This window comes from Eptesicus fuscus, chromosome 20 (assembly GCF_027574615.1).
Source record: "Eptesicus fuscus isolate TK198812 chromosome 20, DD_ASM_mEF_20220401, whole genome shotgun sequence".
NCBI lineage: Eukaryota > Metazoa > Chordata > Mammalia > Chiroptera > Vespertilionidae > Eptesicus > Eptesicus fuscus.
Genome location: NC_072492.1, coordinates 18475105 through 18496368, shown reverse-complemented (window position 1 = coordinate 18496368; position 21264 = coordinate 18475105). Strand labels below are relative to the sequence as shown.

General features: G+C 40.0%; 1 protein-coding gene across 1 annotated transcript in view; it reads left to right on the top strand.

Annotated features, from left to right (window-relative positions):
- The window catches only part of TAOK1 (TAO kinase 1), a 130981-nt gene that overhangs the window by 33302 nt on the left and 76415 nt on the right, over positions 1-21264 (top strand). The window contains exon 2 of the mRNA XM_028154968.2: positions 1016-1238. Coding sequence (XP_028010769.1) covers positions 1107-1238 — 132 coding nt within the window. The 5' untranslated portion in view covers positions 1016-1106. The remainder of the gene's footprint in view (positions 1-1015; positions 1239-21264) is intronic.

Sequence of the window (21264 nt, the reverse complement as noted above, 5' to 3'; positions counted from 1 at the left end):
TTGACTAGAACTTAATTTTCCTTAGAAGTCTAGTGAAATCAATTTTGGAGTTTTTTTCTTTAAATTGGTGAATTTAAGCAAGTTGAAATAGCTAACATTTAATGTAGTGCTTACTATATCAGAATATTAATCTGTGCTTATATTTAATAACTCATTTAAACCTCACAACTACTGTAGGAGATAAGTTATTTTCATTTTACAGATTAGGAAAATGAGGCTACCCAAGTCACAGTTTATAAATAGTGTTGTCAGGATTCATATCCTGGTAATACCATTCCAGAACCCAGACTTTTAATTATGAGAGTCATTTTTAAAATTGGATAATATGATACAAAAGAACTGGTAGCAGAACTACCCTGTAGTGTTTACTTATCTAATGAATCAGATTTGTTAAAGGTCATATTTTGTATAAATCAGGTTTAGGGGGAACCAGTTGTCTGTGTTAAATTTATTACTTTCTCCCATTGCATTTTTTCTTTGGAATGTCTGTATTATAGTTGATTGAACACTGGCATATGGTATCTGAAAGGAAAAGAAAGATAGCTTACTGAATTAAATCTTTTGTGTATTTTCTTATATTTGAAGATTAGTAATAGATGGGATTCTTCTGTTTTTAGAAACATACTATGGGTACATCTTGAGTTGTGCATGTTTTTAATAGTCTGTGTATTAAATTATTATTTATCTAATCACTGCATCAGGATTAGATAAATATTTAAGTACTGATACAGAAAACCATTCAAGATAAAAATATTTAACTTTAGAACTGTTAAGTATAGTATATACTTATATACTAGATATAGTAGGAATTTTTTTTTTTTTTTAAGCATCATAGGTAATTCAGATAATGAACCAGATTTAGGAACTACAGTATTAGTAGGCCATACTTCCTTCTTAGTGAATTTCCAGACCTGAGATAATTTTATATGGGCTGTTAGAAAATGATCTAACACTAATTAGTCTTAGCAACTTTTGCTTTGCCTGACTTCTTTCTTCTCTCATTTCTCTACAATAGGTTATGCCAAAGTGGCTTCATTCATACAGATGAACCAAGGATTGGGATAGCAAGTATAAAATTAGAATCAAACAGCTGATTGCCCAGCAGGATGCCATCAACTAACAGAGCAGGCAGCCTGAAAGACCCTGAAATTGCAGAGCTCTTCTTCAAAGAAGATCCCGAAAAGCTCTTCACAGATCTCAGAGAAATTGGTCATGGAAGCTTTGGAGCAGTGTATTTTGTAAGTGTTAAAAGCTTAATGTCAGTGATCAGCATTTACTTAATATCCAGTTCTGGCAGAGTAAAAAACAATAATATAAAGAGATATAGGCCATAGTACATTTTATAGTCACTTGAATAGATGTGTGTGTATAATATAAGAGTAGTTTTATTTATTGAGCTTCTTGGATTATTGAGAAATGTGAAAGAATATTATTTTGCTTTACCTTACATATTTAGAATTTTTTTTTGAAATATATTTTTATTGGTTTTAGAGAGGAAGGGAGACGGAGAGAGAGAGAAACATCAGTGATGAGAAAGAGAATTATTGATCGACTGCCTCCTGCACATCCCCCACTGGGGATCGAGCCCGCAACCTGGGCGTGCGCCTTAACCAGGAATTGAACCTTGATTTCCTGGTTCATAGGTTGACACTCAACCACTAAGCCACATTGGCCGAGCACATGTTTAGAATTTTTAGCTCATTGTTTTATCACTTGTATCGCTATAGAATTAAACATTGCAGAACACTTGACTTCTGTAAAGTCCCATACAGAGTCAATTTTAGTATTGTGAAAATGAAGGATTATTATTTGGCAGAAGGATATGAACCAGTATCTTTTTCTTAGTGTGTATGTGTGTACTTTATGCTAAAAAGAAATCAAATAACCATTTTTAAAAATATATATATATTATTGATTTTTTTACAGAGAGGAAGGGAGAGGGATAGAGAGTTAGAAACATCGATAAGAGAGAAACATCGATCAGCTGCCTCCTGCACACCCCCTACTGGGGGATGTGCCTGCAACCAAGGTACATGCCCTTGACTGGGATCGAACCTGGGACCCTTCAGTCCACAGGCTGACGCTCTATCCACTGAGTCAAACCAGTTAGGGCCAAATAACCATTTTTAAGTATATAGTTTGTGGCATTCATTATACTCACAATGTTGTACAACCATTACCACTATTGATTTTTAAAATATTTTTCATCACCTCATACAGAAACTCTGTATCTATTAGCAATACAAATTTCCCCCTCCACCCAGCCCCTGGTAACCTCTTAACTACTTTTTTTCTCTGTAATTTGCCTATTCTAATATTTGATTAGAATATTAGATGCACCCAATGGGAGGTGTGCATTTATTTCTGGATCCTCTCTTCTGCTCGTTGTTCTATATGTCTGTTTTTATGCCAGTATCATGCTGCTTTGATTACTATATCCTTGTAGTATAGTTTGATATCAGGTAACATGCTACCTTCAATTATGTTCTTTCTCAAGATTGCTCTGCTTTAGCTATTTGGGGTCTTTTGTGGTTCCATGTGAATTTTAGGGTTATTTGTAGTTCTGTAAAAAATGCCATTGGTGCCCTGACTGGTTTGGCTTGGTGGATAGAGCGTTGGCCTGCGGACTGAAGAGTCCTGGGTTTGATTCTGGTCAAGGGCATGTACCTTGGTTGCAGGGAGTTGTGCAGGAGGCAGCTGATCAATGTTTCTCTCTCATCGATGTTTCTGACTCTATCCTTCTTCCTTCCTCTCTGTAAAAAATCAATAAAAAATATATTTTAAAAAATGCCATTGGTATTTTAATAGGGATTGCATTGAATCTTCAGATTGCTTTAGGTAGTATGAACATTTTAATGATGTTCATTCTTATGAGCACCATATTATCCTTCCATTTATATCTTCTTCAATTTCTTTCTTTAGTATCTTTTAGTTTCTGAGAACAGGTCCTTTACCTCCTTGGTTAAATTTATTCCTAGGTATTTTATTCTTTTTGATGCAATTGTAAATGGGGTTGTTTTGTTCATTTCTCTTTCTAATAGTTCATTATTGATGTCTTAAAATGCAACCAGTTTCTAAATATTAATTTTGTGTCTTACTACTGAATGAATTCATTTATTAGTTCTACTAGTTTCATGGCAGAATCTTGAGGATTCTCTCTATATAGTATCATGTCTTCTGCAAATAATGACAGTTTTATTTCTTTTCCAATTGAGATACCTCTTTTTTTTTCTTTTTTTTCTGGCATGATTGTTGTGGCTAGGCCTTCTAGTACTGTGCTAAAAATGGTGAGAGTGGACAGACATCCTTGCCTTGTTCCTGATCTTAAAGAAAAAGCTTTCAGCTTTTCACTGAGTATGTTAGCTATGGGTTTGTCATATATGGCCTTTATTATGTTGAGGTATGTCCTCTCTGTCCCCAATTTGCTGACAGTTTTTATCATAAAAGGATGTTGGATTTTGTCAAATGTTTTTACTGCATCTATTGATAAGATCATATGATTTTTTAAAAATCTTCATCTGAGGATATTTCCTCCATTGGTTTCTAGAGAGAGTGGAAGGGAAGGAGGAGGGCAAGAGAAGAGAGAGAAACACCAATGTGAGAGAGACACACCGATCGGCTGCCTCCTGCACGCACCCCTGCTGGGGCTGGGGAACCTGGAACCAAGGTACCTGTCCTTGACCAGGAATCGAACCCTTGACTCTTCGGTCCATGGGTCGACGCTCTCTAACCACTGAGTATAACTGGCCAGGGCTGATCATATGATTTTTATTCTTCATTTTGTTGATGTTGTGTAGCACATTAATTTAATTTGCAGGTATTGAACCAACCTTGCATCCTAGGAATAAATTCCACTTGATCATGGTGTATGAACTTTTTAATGTTGCTGAGTTCAATTTGCTATTATTTTGTTGAGGTTTTTGTATCTATGTTTATTAGGGATATTGGCCTATCATTTTATTTTTTTGTAGTGTTTTTGTCCATTCTTGGTATCAGGGTAATGCTGGCTTTCTAAATTGAGTTTGTGAGCCCTGACCGGTTTGGCTCAGTGGATAGAGCATCAGCCTTCGGACTCAGGGGTTCCGGGTTCGTTTCCCGTCAAGGGCATGTACCTTGATTGCGGGCGCATACCCAGTGGGGAGTGTGCAGGAAATGGCTGATTGATGTTTCTCTCTCATCCATGTTTCTGACTCTATTCCTCTCTGTAAAAAATCAATAAAAAATATATTTAAAAAAAATAAATAAATTGAGTTTGTGAGCCTTCCTTCCTCTTCAGTTTTTTGGAATAGTTTGAGAAGAATAGGTATTAATTCTTCTTTGAATGTTTGGTCAAATTTATCTGTGAAGCCTCTGGTCAAGGGCTTTTGTTTGTTGGAAGTTATTATTATTACTACTACTAGAGGCCTGATGCATGAAGATTCATGCAAGAATGGGCCTTCCTTCCCCTGACTGCCGGCACCACCTTCGCTCCAGCTGGAGCCGCCTTTTCGCTCAGGCCCAGAGCTGCCTTTCCACCTTCCCACGCTGCCCAGAGGCCCGGAGTGGCTGGGGTGGTGTGGAATGCCTGTGTCCCACCCCCGGCCGCTCAGCGCCTGCGTATACAAATTAACCTGCCATATTTGTTGGGTTAATTTGCATACACACTCCTGATTGGCTGGTGGGCGTCACGAAGGTATGGTCAGTTTGCATCTTACTCTTTTATTAGTGTAGATTACTAGGGGCCCAGTGCAGGAATTTGTGCACCTTGAAAGGAACTGTGGGCCAGGAGGCTGTGGTGGGCACACGGGCGGGTGTTGGTCCATCCTCCACGCCCCTGCCCAGCCCCTCCTGCTGCGGCCCCCGGTCCCCTGTCTGTTGGCAGCCCTGCTCCCACCACCGCTGCTCACACCCGCTGATGGCACCAAGTGATCGAGGCCAGCGCCAGGCGCCGGCAGCAGGTGCGAGCAGTGGCTCTGGCACCGGCAGCAGGTGCAAAGAATTTTCAGTAACTACCAGAGGCTCGCCCCAATGATAGTGACCGGCACCCCACCTTGGTCTGGTGCTCTAGCTCATCTGCTTCACCATCCCGCCGCGGCTGACGCCCACCATGTTCCGTGCTCTGCCACCTGCTGCCGACACCCGCCATGTTTCGTGTGCACCCCCAGTGGTCAGCGCATGCCATAGCGACCAGTTGTTTGGTTGTTTCACTGTTTGGTCTATTTGCATATTAGGGTTTTATATAGAGAGATTATTACTGATTTGATTTCGTTAGTAGTTATTGGTCTATTCAGATTTTCTTTTTCTTCCCACTTTAGCCATGGAAGATTGTGTGTTTCTAAAAATATATCCAGCCCTAGCTGGTTTGGCTCAGTGGATAGAGCGTCAGCCTGTGGCCTGAAGGGTCCCAGGTTCGATTCCAGTCAAGGGCACATGCCCGGGTTGTGGGCTTGATCCCCAGTAGGGCTCATGCAGGAGGCAGCCAATCAATGATTCTTTCTCATCATTGATGTTTCAATCTCTCTCTCCCTCTCCTTTTCTCTCTGAAATCAATAAAAATATATTTTTAAAAATAAAAATATATCCATTTCTTACAGGTTGTTCAATCTGTTGACATGTAATTGTTTGTATTATTTCCTTATAATTATATTTCTGTGGTGTTAGTTTTCACTTCTTGTTCATTTGTGATTTTATTTGAGCCTTCTTTTTTTTTTCTCTTGATGATTTGCACATATTTTCTCCCATTCCATTATATTGCTTTTCACTTTGCTGATTGTTTCTTTTGCTGTAAGAGCTTTCAATTTGAGGTAGTCCCACTTACTTATTTTTGCTTGTGTTGCTTGTGCGTTGGGCGCCATATTCAGAAAATTGCTTCCAAGACCAGTGTCAAGGAGTTTTTTTCTCTTATCTTATCGTTGTTTTCATTGGAGTGTTTTACATATTTATATTTGATGCAGTTACTAGTACAGCTGGGCATAAATTTATTGTTTTCTATTTGTCCTATCTGTTCTTCCTTTATTCCTCCTCATTCTTGTCATCTTTTGAATTAGTCAAGTATATATTGTTAATTTTGTATTAAAGTATAGGTTTTATTATTATTCACATATGGGGAAGCCAACAGGTCAAGTAATAACTGCCATTGAAAATAGTTTGTGCTCTGGCCAGTGTGGCTCCGTGGTAGAGCCTCAGCTCATGCACTGAAGGGTCACAGGTTTGGTTCCTGGTCAAGGACAGTACTTGGGTTGCAGATTCATTCCCATTGTGTGTGGGAGGCAACCAATTGATGTCTCTTTCTCACATCGATGTTTCTCTTTCTATATTCTCCTACCCCCTTCCACTCTCTCTAAACATCTATATCCTCTGGTGAGGATTAACAATAAAACGAAAAGAAAAGATAGTTTGTAAAACTCACAGATCCCAAGAAAAAGAGGTACACCATGCCAAAAGGGGGACACATGAAGAAGTACTGGTTTAGTTGAGGCAGAGGAATCAAGGGAAATGCATGGGCAAGAACCTTTATTGTGATTTCTGTGGGAAGAAACGGGAGTGGCAGGAGTATGGGGCTGTCCCTAGTTGTCCATTACTTGGCCCTATGCCGATTAGATCGGGAGATGGGGGTTCAGAGTGCGAGGTTAGTGGATATATCGGCTCTGGATTGGTGATTTGTATATGTAAGATGTGCTTGTTTACTCTCTCTAGGAATTAGCCAAATCTGGGAACGGCAGACCTTTTTTGTTAGCAAGGCCCCAGATGTCAAAGCATCAAATTATAGTACACAAAAAGACATGAGTAATACAAGTTTTAACTCTATTAACCTTTTGATAATGTATTTTTATTATTCTGTTACCATAGCAATTATAATGGACTAGAGGCCCAGTGCACGACAATTCGTGCACTTGGTGGGGAGGGGGTGTTCCCTCAGCCCGGCCTGCGCCCTCTCACAGTCCGAGGCCCCGCCATCGATCAACCCACAGAGGGAGGCCTCGCTCATCCACCACAGGCTGCCAGCCAGGTAGCCTGGGCCTCCCTCTTTGGAAGCGATTGCGGAGCCCCCCGCATTGATCACTCTGCTAGCCGGTGGCCTGGGCCTCCCTCTGCAGGTTGATCATGGGGCGATGGCGGGTGACCAATCTCATCATACCCACCTTGGCTGGCCTGGTACCAGTACTTTTCATAGCGTGATCGTGCGGACAGTGGTTCTGCTGTTCGGCCCTTCGGTCTATTTGCATATTACGCTTTTATTATTATAGATATATTCTTTTTAAAAATATATATATTTTTTATTGATTTTTTACAGAGAGGAAGGGAAAGGGATAGAGAGGTAGAAACATCGATGAGAGAGAAACATTGATCAGCTGCCTCCTGCACGCCTCCTACTGGGGATGTGCCCGCAACCAAGGTACTTGCTTTTGACTGGAATCGACCCTTCAGTCCGCAGGCCGACGCTCTATCCACTGAGCCAAACTGGCCAGAGCTATAGATATATTCTTGATTTACTTTAGTTAAATTGGCACTTTTACCACTTCTCAAATACTAATATAAAAAAAGTTTAGTATTTCAACTCTTGTCTTTCAGCTTTCTTTTTGCAATTTTTCTTATATATCTTACTTCTACAATATTTATTGGATTCCCATTTTGTTTGTTTTTTAAAAAGTCTCTGGCAACTCCAACATCTGAATCCCCATTGGGTCTGTTTATATTTTTAGTTTTTCTCTTTTCTGTATTTGGCCCATTTTTTAGAATGACATAATTTAAAAAATATATACTTTTATTGATTTCATAGAGCAAGGGAGAGAGAGAGAGAGAGAGAGAGAGAGAGAGAGAGAGAGAGAGAGATATCAAGGGTGAGAGAATCATTGATTGGCTGCATCCTGCATGCCCCCTACCGGGATTGAGCTCGCAAACCGGGCATGTGCCCTGACCAGGAATCGAACTCTGACCTCCTGGTTCATAGATCAACGCTCAACCACTGAGCCATGCCATGACATAATTTTTGATTGCTTCATTATAAAGGAGAATTTGTAGATGTTTTAAATGATGTTATTTTTCTTAAAAACAGTTGTTGTTGTTGTTGTTGTTATTATTATTTTGGCAAGCTGATAATATACTGGTGAATCACCTTGAGAGGCTTGGTTTTAAGCTTTGTTAGGGCTAGTTGACAACAGTTTTTCCCTTATTACTAGGCCTTGGCCCTTTTCTTTTTTTAAAATTTTTTATTTTTATTGATTTCAGAGAGGAAGGGAGAGGAAGAGGAAGAGGGAGAGAGAGAGAGCGAGAGAGAAACATCAATGATGAGAGAGAATCATTGATTGGCTGCCTCCTGCATGCCCCCCTGCTGGGATTGAGCCCGCAACCCACGCATGTGCCCTTGACCGGAATTGAACCCGGGACCCTTCAGTCAATAGGCTGATGCTCTATCCACTGAGCCAAACCAGCTAGGGCCTTGGCCCTTATTCTTAAAGCATGGCTCTTCTGGAATCCCAACTGAATTTCAAGGCTCAACCATTTTGGTGGGTTTGAATTCCCACCTCCATCTCTCCATCTCTTCTTGTCTTCTGAAAGCTCTGTTATCTCTTTAGTTTTCCAGCTGCCTGTTTTCTGCTGAGTTTCTGCGAGTCTTATGCAGATACATACTTAGGAGTTGACTATTTACTTCACAGATTTTTGAGCTTGCTTTCCAGCTGTCTTTTCTAAGATTGTGCCTTTTAAATTCCAGCCACTTTGGAAGCTCCTGTCTTTGGCCTCTGTCTCCTTGGACTCTTTTCCTGTACAACAAATTCAGGGATGAAGCTGGAGTAAATTTACAGCTCACTTTATATACTGATCTTCTCTGGAGGATTCTAGTCTCTAAAGTCTTGCCTGCATGTGTTGCTCTCTGATAGTTTCATACTATTGTTTTACATATATGCCTGCTTTATGGTTAATTTGGGCTTTAGGAATTGTCTAACACAAGCAGCATGGCAAGAATTAGTATTGAAATTTCCTTTAGTTATTATTATTATTTGCATTTGCATGGTTTTCATATGTCCTTCTGTAAAAATATGTGTTTTTGGAGCTTTGGTCTTTCATTTTTACTGTTGAAAAGTATAGCATTTCAGTAGGCTCTCTCTCTTTAGACCTTTCCAAATGATCTATCTAGTGGGGGAAGTAATATTATTGTCCTTTTCCTTTCATTAAAGGGACTGAATTAAGTCACACATCAGCGAAATATCAGTGGTTTAACATTTTAAAATAAAACTATAAAATTGGATTATCCCAGATCCAGAACTTGTCAGTAGTCTTTGTTGAAGTGTATGACTGGTGTGGTTATGAGTTAAGGTTGTTGTGGAAACTGAGAATGTGATCAGAGAAAGGTAAAAAAGAAACACAAATGAGGGATCTCGAAGAGAGCCTCCTACACTATACTAAAAAATGTGGGCCTTATTCTGAAGTCTTGAGGGAACTGAGGTACAACAGAAATACTGTCTTTTCATTTGTGATAAAGAAAGTTGATTCTTACTGCAGTGTGGAGAAAAGATTGCATGTGCCAAAAATCAAAGAAGAAAGACATTATGAAGCTTTTGTAATAATTTAGGAAAGAAATGCTGAGGGCTTAAACTAGATATTGACAGTGAGGGTGCAGAGGTGAATACACATTTAAAAGTTTAAATTGATAGAATCAAGAGAACTTGCTTTTCTAACAAGGTAAGAAGGTGCACATTGTATTTCCTCACCCATGGAATAGAATTATTGGGGGTGCGTCCTTCTCTAGTGCTTGGACCTCCTTATGCGATAGTTTCTGGGTTGTTTTACCCAGGCTGGGTTATTTCAGAGAGCTGTGGTTGATAGAGGATGTCTCATAATCCCAGAAGTAAGGATTTAACAGGTGCAACAAAAGCCAAATTAGTGTAAGCTAGTTATCAGGAGCTGGCTCTGGAAAGACCTGGTGATTAAACACAATGTTCATCATCCTGGATTGGAAAAAATTCCTATAAAGGATATTTCTGAGATAGTTTGTGAAATTTGAATATGGACAATATATATATTGGATAATAGTATTATATCAATGCTAAGTTTCCTAAATTTGATAATTGTACTGTGGCTATTCAAAAGAATGTTGTTATTCTCATGAGATATATGAACAAGTATTTTGGAACTACGAGTGAGAATGTCTACTCATATCCTCTTCAGTAATAAAATAATGATAATGTGCCCTAACCGGTTTGGCTCAGTGGCTAGAGAGTAGGCCTGCGGACTCAAGGGTCCCAGGTTCAATTCCAGTCAAGGGCATGTATCTTGGTTGCAGGCACATACCCAGTAGGGAGTGTTCAGGAGGCAGCTGATCGATGTTTCTCTCTCATCGATGTTTCTAACTCTCTATCCCTCTCCCTTCGTCTCTGTAAAAAAAAATCAATAAAATATATTTAAAAACTAATAATGATAATGTAGTGATAACATTATATATGTTGAGATAGAGAGTCTAAAAGTAAATGTGGCAAAATGTTAACCAAGGATTATTCTATGGTAGGAGCTGGAAAATACAGAGCCCTTGGGCCAAATCCAGCCTGTGAACTATTTTTGCTCAGTTTTCAAACTAAGAATGTTTTTTACATTGAAAAAAGAATAAGGATATGCAACAGAAAAAGAAGACCATGTATTTGGCTCACAAAGCCTAAAATATTTAATATCTCGCTCTTTATATAAAAAGTTACTGACTTCTGATTTAGTGGCAGGCGTAAAGGTTCACCGTGCTATACCAACTTAGCATCATGCTTGACAGATTTGTATAATAAAATGAGGGAGGGAAACAAAATAAAAAACTGACTTAGTAAGTTAGGAAATTTAGGCTCAGGTTAGGACAACCGAAGGTATACTGCATGAAAACATAGAGGAGGACTCTAGGGCAATTGCTCTGAGCAGGTGTTTTCTGTTAACTGTCTCGATGTCTGGGAAACAGTGCACCATGTAGATGAGTAAATTTTGAATGTAGCCCAGAATTGAATATATTTGCTGTAATTCCATTTCTAAGTCACCAGCCTTTGTATTTTGTGGTATCAAATAAACCCGTGTGGGAGTTTATGTGTTTCATGTGTGAGTATATGTGCATGAATGTGTGCTTCTGTTTTTATGTTTCTTTTTGACAGGGCTAAATGTGCAGTGTCTTGTCTATAGTGTATATGGAGGAAAGAACCTCTTGTCAATTTTTTTAGATTAAAAATAGTTCTTATAACATATCTCTGAATTTTCATTAATTGGCAGTAGGGATCGCATTAAATTTAAAAATCCTCTTAATTGAGCCAGCTCTGGTGGCTGTCTCATCAACAAAGTTAATCAAGGACTTGTAGCTTAAGTATTTGAAACCAAAGAGTCAGATGTCTAAAAGAACCCCTATCTCTAGATTGCCAGGAAGATAAACATTCTCTTTTATTTTCCGATACCTTAAATAGAACCAACGTGATGTCAATAGATGGGCCACAGAACAGTGGCCTGGGAAACAGGTAGCTAGCCAATAAATGTGGCGGATCTTGTATGATTATAGCTCAACGTCATTTATTTATTTTACAAACGCTTTTTTCTTCATTTATAAATTTTCTAAGATGCTACCAACCTGTATTCTTTTTTTCTTAATGTATATTTTTATTGATTTCAGAGAGGAAGGGAGAGGGAGAGAGAGATAGAAACATCAATTGATCAGCTGCCTCCTGCATACCCCCTACTGGGGATCGAGCCTGCAACCCACGCATATGCCCTTGACCAGAATTGAACCTGGGACCCTTGTCTGCAGGCCGATGGTCTATCCACTGAGCCAAACCAGCTAGGGCCCAACCTGTATTCTTTGAGGGACTTGGCAAGTTTAATATTTTCGATGGTTATAGCAAATTTTTTAGTGTTACTAAAAAAAAGTAGTAAGTATACCAAAGAAATATAGAAAGACCATCTACACATAATTAATTGATATGGTGATTTCAGATCATTTTTTAAAAATATATTTTTATTGATTTCAGAGCGGAAGGGAGAGATAGAAACATCAATGATGAGAGCGAATCATTGATTGACTGCCTTCTGCACACCCACACTGGGGATCGTGGCAGTAACCTGGGCCCATGTGCCCTGACTGGGAGTCGAACTGTAACCTCCTGATTCATGGATAGATGCTCAACCATTGAGCCATGCCGGGTGGGCTCAGGTCATTCTTATTAGTTCATTAAAATAGTTCCCAAAAGGATCTTCACAGACAGTGTCCTGGTTTGAAACAAAATGACTAGTATATATTTTTCTTTTTTCCTAGTCACTCCTTTCTTTTCTTTACAGCAGGTGTCCTCAAACTACGGCCCGCGGGCCACATGCAGGTGTTTTTGCCGTTTTGTTTGTTTACTTCAAAATAAGATATGTGCAGTGTGCATAGGAATTTGTTCATAGTTTTTTTAAAACTATAGTCCGGCCCTCCAACGGTCTGAGGGACAGTGAACTGGCCCCTTGTTTAAAAAGTTTGAGGACCCCTGCTTTACAGCATCATTTGTCTTTAGGCCTACAACCAATTTTGTCTTTACTCTTTTATTCTCAGGCAGTAAATATAGATGACATGTAGTGTTGTGCTCTTCTTTAGTTACTTATAGCTCTTTTAATTCTGTCCTACATTGTATTTTTTTCGGTATATACACACTTTAAAAAATTTTTCTTTCCTGTTATCTTACTTATTCTACTAGAATGTCCCATTCTCTTCAGTTAATTTATTAGTATTAATCACTTCAAGGAAAGTATAGAAATCTTGGTTCTTTTATATTCTTTATGCTAGTCTTGTTTTATGTATTTCAGCTACATAATTATAAACCCAACATTCAGTTTCATAATTTTCACTTTAACCAGTCATATGTATTTTAAAGAATCTTAAGAGCAAGAATAGTTTTTAAATTTATCCACATAGTTACCATGTTACACACAGCTTAATTGTTTACTTTGAAAAATCCCAGTCTACAAAAGGACTCCCAGAACTAATAAATAAGTTTATCAAGGTTGCAGGATAAAAGATCAATATATAAAAATCGATTTTATTTTCATATGTCAGCAGTGAACAAGTAGAATTTATGTTTTAAAAGTACTATGTATAGTACCCCCAAAGTGAAATACTTGAGTGTAAATCCAGCAAAAAGGTACAAGACTATATGCTGAAAGCCATAGAACATTGATAGAAAAAAATGAAAGACCCAAATAAGTGAAGATATATACACGGTATTGATGGATTGGAAGACTAAATGCTGTTGTGCTGTCAGTTTTCTCCAAGTTGATGTATAGATTCAATGCACTCGCAATAAAAAACCCAGCAAGATTTTAAAATAAATATTGACTAGCATATTTTAACATTTTGTAGAAAGGCAAAAGAACTAACGTAGCCAAAACAATTTTGAGAAAGAATAGTTAGGGAACTCACTACCTGATTACAACAGCTTACTATAAACCTGCAGCAATTAAGATAGTATGATGTTGTTGAAAGGATAAATACATAAATAAATTAAACAAAATAGAGTAGACATACCCACACAAATACAGAAAATGGATTTTTAAAAAATAAATCTTTATTGTTAAGAGTATTACAGATGTTTATCTGATACCACAATAATACTCCCCCCCCCCCACCATTGTCACCCTCCACCCGGTTCCTGCCCCACCTCAGGCCCATAGGTAATGCATATATGAATATAAGGTTGTTGTTTAATCTCTTCCCACCTCCCCCTCCTTCTCTCTGAGATTTTTCAGTCTGTTCCATGTTTCCATGCTTCTGGTTCTATTTTATTCATTGGTTTATTTTGTTCATTAGATTCCTTGTTTGTTCATTTGGATTTTTAGATTCAGTTGTTGATAGATATATATTTGTTGCCATGTTATTGTTCATATTTTTTATCTCTTCTTCTTTTTCTTCCTCTTCCACTTCTTAGAGAATACCCTTCAACATTTCATGTAATACTGGTTTGGTGGTGATGAACTTCTTTATCTTTTTCTTGTCTGTGAAGCTCTTTATCTAACCTTCAATACTAAATGATAGCTTTGCTGGGTAGAGTAATCTTGGTTGTAGGTCCTTGTTATTCATAATTTTGAATATTTCTTGCCATTCCTTTCTGGCCTGCAAAGTTTCTGTTGAGAAATCAGGTGACAGTCGTATGGGTGCTCCCTTGTAGGTAACTAATTGCAATAGGTTTTCAATATCTTGCTCTCTCTTCTTCTTCTGGCACCCCCATGATGTGAATGTTAGTATTCTTGAAGTTGTCCCAGAGGCTTCTTTATTTTTTTTTAAATATATTTTATTGATTTTTCACAGAGAGGAAGGGAGAGGGATAGAGAGCTAGAAACATCGATGAGAGAGAAACATGGACCAGCTGCCTCCTGCACACCCCCCACCGGGGATGTGCCCACAACCAATGTACATGCCCTTGACCGGAATCGAACCTGGGACCCTTCAGTCCGCAGACCGACGCTCTATCCACTGAGCCAAACCGGTTTCGGCAATTTTTAAAAAAAATATATTTTATTGATTTTTACAGAGGAAGAGAGAGGGATAGAGAGTCAGAAACATCGATGAGAGAGAAACATCAATCAGCTGCCTCCTGCACACCCCCCCACTGGGGATGTCCCAGAGGCTTCTTACGTTATCTTCATATTTTTGGTTTTTTTTTTCTTTTTGCTCTTCTGATTGGATGCTTTTTGCTTCCTCATATTCCAAATCCCTGATTTCTCATTATCCTTTCCTCTACTGTTGAATCCCTATAGAGTACTCTTTATTTCATTTAGTGAATGCTTCATTTCTGACTGTCCTTCTTGATGCCCTTGATGTTCTCACTAAGATTCTTGAAATTCTCATTAAGCTCCTTGAAGCTGTCATTAATATCCTTGAGCATCCTTAGAACCATTGTTTTGAATCTGTATTTAGTAGTTTGTTTGCTTCTATTTCATTCAGTTCTTTTTCTGGAGATTTCTTCTGTTCTTTCATTTGTGACATGTTTGTGTCTACATTTTGGCTGCTTTCCTGTATTTGTTTCTATGTATTAGGTAGAACTGCTATGTCTCCTGGAATCGGTAGAGTGGCCTTGTGTAGTAGGTACCCTGTAGGGCCCAGTGGCTCAGCCTCTCCAGTCACCACTGTATGAGTTGTGTGCACAGTCTTGCTATAGTTGAGCCTTGATTACTGTTGATGTCACTGGGAGGAATTGACCTTCAGGCCAATTGGCTATGAGGACCAGCTTCGACTGCCTCTATAGAGCAGGACTTGCTTCAATGGGGCTTTGGTGCTCATTGAGTCTGCCCCTTGAGTGTGCCGCTCGTGGATATGTAGAGTTGTAATCTGGTGTGGTCTGAAGCTGTCCACTAGATGCACTGGCTTTGGGGCCTCCCAGGAGGTGCAAAGTCAGCAACTACAGAGGAGCTACAGAGCAATCTGCAATTGTTGCTACTTGTGTTGGGGTTGGAAGTGCCCAGGAGAGGCCAAGCTGTGAAGCAAAAGCAAGCTGCTGCTAGTGCCAGGTCTTGGGTTTCTTATTAAGAGTTGGGGCAGCCGAAACCGGTTTGGCTCAGTGGATAGAGCGTCAGCCTGCGGACTGAGGGGTCCCAGGTTCGATTCCGGTCAAGGGCATGTGCCTTGGTTGCGGGCACATCCCCAGTAGGGGGTGTGCAGGAGGCAGCTGATCGATGTTTCTCTCTCATCGATGTTTCTGACTCTCTATTCCTCTCCCTTCCTCTCTGTAAAAAATCAATAAAATATATTAAAAAAAAAAAAAAAAAGAAAGAAAGGCAGCCTCCTTCTTTAAAAAAAAAAAAAAAAAGAGTTGGGGCACACTGATGCTAGCTGCTGCTGCTTTGAAAGATTTTAGGAAAGTCTGAAGCCTGTGCCAGGACAGGCCATTCATATGGAAAAGCCACTGCAAACAGCTTGGGTGGGGTTGCAAATTGGGTGGGGTGAGGTCTGGGAATCACCAGGGCAGAGTAAACTGTGAGTCAGGCTAATGAAAACTCAGATATGGCTCCTGCCAGTCAGCTCTGCGATGGGGAAAGGGCTTAGCATAGGAACAATGAACCTGTGAGCACCCCTGTCTGGGAGAAAGCTGCCCCTGTGTCCTTGCCCCGATGACGGACAATCCAGTTCTTCCTCCTGTATTCCAGGATCCCCCCAAGCTGCTGCCCTAGTGCTGGAGCTCAGAGGGAGCAATTCTGAGTATATCCATGTGCCATCCCTTTAAGAGGAACTGCTGGGACTCTGGTAGCCTCTGTGTCACTCAGCCACAATCCCTGCTAGTTTTCACAGCCTGAACTTAATGGGGACTTCACTTCCCAATACTAGAAGCCTGGGCTGAGGCGTCTGGTGTGGGGCTAAAGGGTCTAGTGTGGGGCTGGGACCCCTTACTCCTCACAGGAGGCCTCTGCAGCCTAGATACCTGTCCCAATTAAAAAAAAAAAAAAAGTCACATGTGGGTGTTGAACAAGTCCAGTTCCCACCTCTGCCCCTCCTACCGGTCTTAATGTGCTTTCTTCTTTACTTCTCTAGTTGTAGGACTTCCATTGAGCCAGATTTCAGAGGGTTCTGAATGATGATTGTTATATATTTTAGTTGTAATTTTAATGTGGGAGACGGTGAGTACTGATGTTTACCTATGCTACCATCTTGGTGCTCCTCTTCCAATAAATTGATTTTTTATAAAGGTGCAAAGACAATCCAATGAAGAAAGGATACTCTTTTCAATAAGTAGTGCCAGAGCAACTAGACATCCATATACATAAAAATAACCTTTGTCTCACACCTTCTACAAAAACTAATGGAAAGTGGATCATATTTCTAAATATAAAGCATAATAATATAAATCTTCTGGGATAAAATATAGAAAAAATCTTTATCACCCTGTATTATGCAACAAGTTCATAAGTAGGATACCAAAAGCATTATCCATAAAAGACAGAGTTTATAAATTGAACTTTATCAAATTTTAAAACTTTTGCTCTCTGAAAGATACTGTTAAGAGAAGAAAAGGAAAGCTACAGACTGGCAGAATATATTTGCAAGTAACATATCTAAACATATAAAGGGCTTTCGAAAGTCAATGATAAGAAAGTAACCCAACAAAAATTGAGCAAAAGGTCTAAGCAGACACATCACCAAAATAACAACAACAACAATAATAATAATATGGTTGGTCAAAAAAATATGATAGTCAACATCATTTGTCCTTAGGGAAATAGAAATGAATACCACAGTGAGATATCACTGAACACCTATTAGAATGGCTTAAAAATAAAGACAAGAAGAAAGAAATATGCACAGGCAGTATCTAGTGCTAGGGAGTATGTGGAGCAATTGCAAATAATTATTACTGGTGGGAATGCAAAATGGTCTTGCCACTGTGGAAAACAGTTTGGCAGTTTTTAAATAATGTTTAATATATCATTATTATACTAGAGGCCTGGTGCACGAAATTCGTGCACGGAGGGGGGTTGTCCCTCAGCCCAGCCTGTACCCTCTCCAATCTGGGACCCCTCAAGGGATGTTCGACTGCCCGTTTAGGCCCGATCCCAGGGATCGGGCCTAAGTGGGAAGTCGGACATCCCTCTCACAATCCAGGACTGCTGGCTCCCAACTGCTTGCCTGCCTGCCTTCCTGATTGCCCCTAACCGCTTCTGCCTGCCAGCCTGATCACCCCCTAACCACTCTGCTGCCAGCCTGTTTGCCCCCAACTTCCCTCCTCTGCCGGCCTGGTTACCCCTAACTGCCCTCTCCTGCAGGGTTGATCACCTCCAACTGCCCTCCCTTGCAGGCCTGGTCCTTCTCAACTGCCCTCCCTTGCAGGCCGGGTGCCTCCCAACTGCCCTCTCCTGCTGGCCATCTTGTGGTGGCCATCTTGCGTCCACATGGGGGCAGGATCTTTGACCACATGAGGGCAGCTATATTGTGTGTTGCAGTGATGATCAATCTGCATAGTACTCTTTTATTAGATAGGATAGAGGCCTGGTACAGGGGTGGGGGCCAGCTGGTTTGCCCTGAAGGGTGTCCCTGATCAGGATGGGGTTCCCTTGGGGCGTGGGGCGGCCTGAGCGAGGGGCCTGTGGTGGTTTGCAGGCCGACCACGTCCCCTGGTGACCCAAGCGGAGGCCCTGGTATCTGGAATGTATTTTCCTTCTACAATTGAAACTTTGTAGCCTGGAGCAGAGCCAAGCCTGGGGCTCCCTCCGAGGCCCGCAGCCATTTGTGTTGGGGTTATAATTGAAACTTTGTTGCCTTAAGTGGGTGGGCCCGGCCAGGGTGTGTGGAAAGCTTTGCTTCCCCTGTTGCCGGCGGCAACCCTGGCCTGCTCTCTCAAGCTCCATTCTGCCGCCATTTGTTTGAATTTGTTTACCTTCTATAATTGAAACTTTGTAGCTTGAGTGGAGGCTTAGGCCTGCAACGGCTTGCAGAAAGCTTGGCTTCCTCTGTTACCTAGGAAACCTTGCTCTCTGTGGCTGTAGCCATCTAGGTTTGGGTTAATTTGCATACTCGCTCTGATGGGATGGTGGGCGTGGCTTGTGGGCATGGCTTGTGGGGGTGTCGGAGGTATGGTCAATTTGCATATTTGTCTATTATTAGATAGGATGACCAAGGATTCCCACTCCTAGAATTAATCCAAGAGAAATTAAAACTCAAGTTCACACAAAATCCTATACCTGAATATTTATGGTAATTTTATTAATAATTGCCAGAAAAACGTGATCTACTTCAATGTGTACACCACAGAGTGAATTTTACTGAAGTTCATTAATGTTCATTTGAAAATAAAAGCTATTATATAAGGAAACCCAAATGGAATACAGACTGAAACAAATGAACCTAACTGTATTATAAATAACATAAATACACAGAAGGGGGTGGGAGGAAAAGAACTAACCTTAAGTTATTTTGGAAACAATATTTTGGATGAATACTCGTAAGACTAAAGATGAAAGAAACTGTAGTTACTTTGTTTTTCATAGGGATATGGTATGGCAGTTGTGAAACTACTATATATGTATATGTATATGTATATGTATATGTATATGTATATGTATATGTATATATAGTGGATTTGAATAAATATGTTAATGTATTGTAGATAGTGAGAATCCGTGTTCTTACTGTCTATGAAAGAAGCAAATTCCTTATTTGTAAATAAGGAAAGGGGGAAGGCTGGAAATAACCCTGTGTTGTTGGATTGGAATTGGAAATATCAGTAGGAGTCTCTCTCTCTCTCTCTCTCTCTCTCTCACACACACACACAAATATCCTATATAATAAAGAAGTAACATGCAAATTGACTGTCATGCGCTCACACAAGATGGCCACCCCCATGTCACAAGATGGCCGGCAGGGGAGGGCAGTTAGGGGCAACCAGACCAGCAGGGGAGGGCAGTTGGGGGCGACAAGGCTGGCAGGGGAGGGCAGTTGGGGGCAACCGGGCCGGCAGGGGAGGGAAGTTGGGGGCAATCAGGCTGACAGGGGAGGGCAGTTGGGGGTGATTGGGCCGGCAGGGGAGCAGTTAGGCATTGATCAGGCTGGCAGGGGAGTGGTTAGGGGGTGATCAGGTTGGCAGGCAGAAGCAGTTCGGGGCAATCAGGCAGACAGGCAGGCGAGCGGTTGGGAGCCAGCAGTCCCAGATTGTGAGAGGGATCTGGATTGTGAGAGGGATGTCCCAGATTGGAGAGGGTGCAGGCTGGGCTGAGGGACAACACCCCCCTCCCCCAGTACACGAATTTCGTGCACCAGTCCTCTAGTACATATATAACAAGAATAGAGCCCAGCTGGCGTGACTCAGTGTTTGAGCATCAACCTATGAACCAAGAGATCATGGTTCGATTCCTGGTCAGGGCTCATGCCGGGGTTGCAGGCTAGATCCCTAGTGTAGAGTGTGCAGGAGGCAGCCAATCAATGATTCTCATCATTGATGTTTCTATCCCTATCTTCCTCTCCCTCTCTCTGAAATCAACAAAAATATATTTAAAAAAATAATAACAGGAATTCCTTTTCTTAAATGTAGCAGCACTAAGGGAAATAATAGTTATAGCCTAAATCCACTGATAGAAATATGGAATCAGGAAAGGTAAGAAAGAACCCTATGGGTTTGGATAAGAATTGGATAGGAATTAGAGGAACTAATAACTAATTAATTAACTCTATCTGCTGCAAGATTGTAGTTACAGTGACACCCAACTTAGCACTCAGGTCTTGAATTTCTCACTAAAAGGAATAAGAGCTCCTTGGAGGAATGGCTCATTCTCTTGTGGGGGCAGGGAACATAAAAGATAAACCGTAGAACATCTTGTGACAGAAAATTTAAAAAGTACTTTAAAAAAAAAAAAAAAGAAGGGGTCTGTCAAATGGATACTGGAACCAGTTTGAAGGGGCTCCTCTCACTGTCCAAATCTGGAACAATCTGAGCATCAATCTAAAGACAGTAATGAATTATAACCCATCAAATAAAACAGGAATCCATGATTTCCATGATAGATTAGGGATGGATGGATGAAAAGGGGGCTTTTTCCTTATAGCAGAATGCTGACATAAATGTGAAGGGGAATGGCAGAGTTGACAAATACCATTTTGTAATCATCATAGTGAATATTGTTTTGGGCTCAACTCTTCATTGGTTACCAAATTTAGGGGGAAAGTTTGATGAGCAGGATATTTACATTTAAAAGTATCTTCCCACAGATGGCTTCTTAGATACAAGGCAGGAGCAGTAACTATAACTATGTACATTGGAAAAAAACACACAGAAAACACCTTGAATAGTGATGAAAATTAGTAACACCAATGAGAACAGACAGACCTTGTATACCTCCAGCTGTGATACCCTGAAGAGGATACACTATTACTTTTGTAGTATTTTGGCTGGGGATGAAAAATCAGAATCTAATCTTCAAGAAAAGTGAGAGAAGCACAAATTTAGTAACATTCTATAAAATACCACAGTATATTCTGCCAGTGTAATGAGAGACAAAGAAAGATTGAGGAATTGTTCTAGATTAGAGGAGACTAATAAAACATGATAAGCACAATAAGTGAGGGAGGGAAAAATATATTTGTTGAAAAACATATTAAATTCATATCTCATTTTAATTTGATCATTTAATTTTAATTACTACAAAGAACTTTGAATTTTAATAAATTATAGTCAGTTTTAAATTTTAACTTACTATTTAAAAATAATTTTAGACTTTGCAATAATAGTAAAGAGTTTTCCCCAATAACTTCCACCTAGTTCCCTGAATGTTAACATGTTACATAACCATAGTACATTTATGAAAATAGGTACTATACTATTA